Source organism: Priapulus caudatus, unplaced genomic scaffold (genome assembly GCF_000485595.1).
Source record: "Priapulus caudatus unplaced genomic scaffold, Priapulus_caudatus-5.0.1 Scaffold82, whole genome shotgun sequence".
Classification (NCBI taxonomy): domain Eukaryota; kingdom Metazoa; phylum Priapulida; class Priapulimorpha; order Priapulimorphida; family Priapulidae; genus Priapulus; species Priapulus caudatus.
The window spans coordinates 90,877-95,615 of NW_014577143.1; the positions used below are offsets into that span (position 1 = coordinate 90,877).

General features: G+C 45.7%; 1 protein-coding gene across 1 annotated transcript in view; it reads left to right on the plus strand.

The window, feature by feature from the left end:
- The window catches only part of LOC106804638, a 34,101-nt gene that overhangs the window by 16,140 nt on the left and 13,222 nt on the right, over nucleotides 1-4,739 (plus strand). The window contains exon 3 of the mRNA XM_014805906.1: nucleotides 3,664-3,858. Coding sequence (XP_014661392.1) covers nucleotides 3,664-3,858 — 195 coding nt within the window. The remainder of the gene's footprint in view (nucleotides 1-3,663; nucleotides 3,859-4,739) is intronic.

Genomic DNA, 4,739 nt, shown 5'->3' on the forward strand with positions numbered 1-4,739 from the left:
TTAGATGCTCGCGGAGGTATGCACTCTCCGTGAGTGCCCTCTGTCTAGTTATTATTGCGCCTGTTCGGTTTATCCATGTCGCAAATACTCCATACTGTTGCCGCAGCTTTGCCTGTGTCTCAACACCTTACCACACAGCTATAGTTCGTATATAGGGTTCGGTGCTCTCATTTCCCATGGCGCTATTGCTCTACGATTCACCTGCTGCAGCGTCACTGCTGCTGCAGCGTCACTGCTGCTGCGGAGTCACTGCTGCTGCAGCGTCACTGCTGCTGCGGAGTCACTGCTGCTGCGGGTATCGCATCATCTTCACGTCCGCTTTCATTGCTCAGGCGGCATTTCACAAGCTTCCCGGATCTGTCCAGCTAAGATACGCGGTGCGCCATACAGGTTTTGTTGAACCGCAGTGTTATATATAGCTATCTCGCAGTTTTCTTATCATATTCGCCTCAGCTTTCACATCCTCAGGCGACAGCTTTCCGTTTTTCATTTTACAAGCTTGTCGGATCTGTCCAGCTAGGATACATCTTTCGCTATACAGGTTATGTTGAACCAGAGTGTTTTATAGAGCTTCACCATCCTTTATTCGTTCACATCTCCATCCGACATCCCGCAACTCAGCATCCTCGAAGTTTCAGCATCCGCCATTCAGCAGTTTCCACATCATCTCCAGCTTCAGCTTCATCATCCTTTACGCCTCAGTACCGGCATCTCCCACGTCGCGCATCTTGCATAATACCACGAACGTGTTTAGTTTCTCTCTGTTAGTCAATCACAACAACAACAACAAAATATCCTCCCCCCATCGCGTGCGTTGTTAACCAAATAATGCAAAGAGCGCATAAATTTAATATTATCAGTTCTTCGGCATATTGTTAATTAATTCAGAGAAGCATTAGTTAGATTAGCTTAAAGGTTGGCCTTCGTTTAGATCATATAATGGCCAGGCAATATATTGGTTCACTAAACCTACGATATCTAACTCCCAAAGAGACCCTAGCTTTAGGAAAATTGTGACGTTTCGTAACTCCTATATAGGTTAATGTATGGGCAGATGCATATGAACACTTCTATAACAATGTGTAATTAATGGATAGACAGGTACGTCATGTTGGTATATGAGGCAGGGAATCGATTTGTTCATATGCCTATAACTCTTATACGGGAAGCTAGGCAATCCCAGGTAGCAGTCATCGTCGGGATTTCACTCCCAGGTGGCTCGTAATGGTATTTATATTACCAGGAGTGAATAATATAGAGAAACTCTATTATTCACTCCTGATATTACTCATCGGCTGGCTGACTTTGCAGATGTGCCCCCCCCCCAATATATACATAACATCATTATAAAGTTATGCAAGTAACGTTGCTTATTTGTAATTCCTGTGTCCAGCACTTCCGCCTAGCTAGGCATTCGCGCTCCCGTCGAGCATGCATGGGGTAATATGGCGGTTTACGATTCGCGGTTATCTGCGCGTTTCAGCTGTATACAGCAATTTCTGTCTCGTCTGGCATGTAATCTCGCGCGCAGAATTGTACATATTCCGCCCTTTTACCCGTTTCTGGTGTAGCACGCGCTCGCACATGCACGCACGCACACACGCACGCATACATACACGCGCCCACACACACATGCACGCACGCACACACGCACGCATACATACACGCCCCCCCCCACACACACACGCACACGCACACAAACGCAAGCGCGCACACACACACGCACATAAACGCAAGCACGCAATATACGCGCGCAACCGCTTACACACGCAAATTATCTACGATACGCAGCACGATTTAAACCATAGAATACGAGCAGCATGCAGGCTCGGCAAAATTGCTTCCTAAATTACGCGTGAAATTATGCGTGAAGTTAACGCGAATCTGCGTAAAGTAGTAGTTAGAATGTTACATGCAGACGTGTAATCGGCACATATATAGCGTGGCCGACGATCAAATAGTATGATTGCTGCTGCACGGAAGCTAACAGCAACCAATTAATGTGCTTTGTCGCCGACAATGTGTTCATGTGTGGCCACGCAACGTGCGTTATAGTTACCTACCCCTTCCCCCCGCGTCACCACCCAGTCGCTACATCTTTCGCATGATAGTTTTCCGAATTTATCCGGGCTTCTCTCTCAGTCAGATATTTTTTATTGTTTGAAAATAGCGTGTACAGCTTACGATAAATGGAGTAAATAGGCACTGTTCAATTTCAGGAGTTTGAGATACTGGCTGTCATAGTTTCTCTTTTCGCACACATTGTGCGCCTACTCGGTTTCACGGGCTGTCTTTCTCATACGTTCGCGTTTGGCTCACAATTTTTGTCTCGATGATTAGGGAGGAAAGCGTACTAGCGGCTGTGATGTGCATGCTTTCTTGAATGTTTTGTTGCGAGATACCCCCCGCGCTTAGTAACGGCCTAGTTTGGCGGCAGTGTGACCGCTTCATACTTGAAGATATTCACTACTCTGTGTGTGTCTGCCTCAAGGAGGTGACCACGCGATGAATCTAGTTTAGCTGCTTCCCAGACTATGCAGATTTTCGTTATTCTTCACCCCCCAACACGGATGCGCGGGTTGCTATTCTAAATAGTAGTGGCGATAATTACGTGATCTTAATAACCAAAACATACACCGCGTTCTGACTTTTTCGATCTCCCGTGCTACCCTACACAACATCGGAGCGCTAAAAGGAGATGCGCCAAAATATGTTAGAGAGAATTAGGGGGCACTTCAGCTTAAGTGCCCCCCCCCCATCAGCAGTTCCAACCTTTTCATCAGGGTCGACAAGACAGGGGTTGTGATGTTATCGAATGCTCGTTAATATATACGTTGAGCGATACGTTGGGCATATACGTTGAGCATGACGGTCTTCCTGCTTTTTAGCAATTACGTATACCCGGAGGTTTTTAGCGATTTCCTCTATATGAGACAGAGAGAGAGAGAGAGAGAGAGCGAGAGAGAGAGAGTGAGAGAGCGAGAGAGAGAGAGGGGAGGGGGGGAGGGTAACATTTTCATTCTACACAGTAGCAGAGCCGCTATAACTTTATCCTTCGCATGCCCTTGGCTATTTAATGATGCTGACTCATACGATTGGCTTACTCAACCATTCACGGGATAGCCCACCGACGTCGTTAATCTATGTGAAATACATCACGAATACCACCATATTGAGTTTGGTGTTCGTGTTTATATAGATCAAGAGTAGATAATAACACATTATATAATAATGTGTTATTATCTACTCTTGATATAGATGTACTCGTTTCAGGATCACGTAAACTAAAAAAATAAAAAATAAAAAACTAGACAAATAAGATGTCAGATCAAATGAAAAGGTAGTTACTTTCTGCTTGGATTACGCGTTTCTACGGCAGATGAACTCGTTCAGATTCAGTAAAAATAAGAAAAACTAGAGAATAAAAACTAGACAAATGACATATGTCAGATCAAACAAAAAGGTAGCTAATTTCTGCGCGGAATACGTGTTTCTACAAATGATGAACTCGTTTCAGGTTCAGTAAAAATAAGAAAGACTAGAGAATAAAAAAACTAGACAAATACAATGTCACATCAAACTAAAAGGTAGCTACATTCTGCATGGATCACGCGTTTCTACGGCATAGAAGTAGCGTTTCACACGCATGCGCTTTTCTCGCAGGCCAGTTGCAGTACGCCGGAGCCAAGCAGGGCCCCTCACGGCTCGACGGCTCGCTAAAGACCAACGGTCAGCTGAACGACGAATTGACCAGTGGTGTGAGCAATCAACTCCACGCTCTTGGCCTTGCCGCGCAAGAAGTGCCATTGTCGTCGCTCGAGAATGTGGCCGACGAAGTCTCCGACGACGACGGTTGGGGTAAATACGAACGTAAGAGTAACAAGAGCAATCGGAGATAGCAAACCTCCGCCAGAGCGTAATAGTCCCTCCGATCTTGCGGGTACACCCAATATAGAGTTTGATGAAATTTTCAGAAATTTGGAAGAAAAAAAGAGAAAAAGATCCAGGATTGATGCGTCCGAAGTCTTCCCTACAAACAAAAGTCTAAAAAAAATCCTGGATCCAGATCTGGATCCGGATCATCACCAAAATCTAATCGATTGGTTTTTGGCCCGCGACCAACCCGTCCAAAAAAATCCATCAAAATCCGTCGGTAACTTTTTGAGATATTCTGTTGACAGACAAACAACCCAGCAAACAAACCAACAAACCAACAAACAAACTAACAGGGGCGAAAACATAACCTTGGCGGAGGTACAAATCGTTGGTCGCGGCTACTAGATTGTGAGCGTGTTTGCTCATCATTCGATGCAGCGGGTGTTGCCGCGAATCTCACGAGAACGATTTGCTGTCAGTAGCGCCGACGAGGATTTTTTTAATGACGAAAACAGAGGCGGATATCAGAGCGAAGAGTGACAATCCGAAATCAACGGAAATTTCACGTGAAATGACATGGCAACTTTTACATGGTTTGCATGTTCTTGTCGCGCGCATAAGGTTATCATATTATTATATTGCGGCTTATAAGAATATTATAATTAATTTAACATGAACTTAATTGGTTGGTGGCTGGGTGAGTGAGCGCGTGACTAGGTGAGCGCGCGCGTGTGTGTGTGCGTGTGTGTGTGTGTGTGGGGGGGGGGGGTGTATGTGTGCGTGTGCGTGTGTGTGTGCGCGCGCGTGTGCGTGTGTGTGTGCGTGTGCGTGTGCGTGTGCGTGTGCGTGTGCGTGTGCGTGTG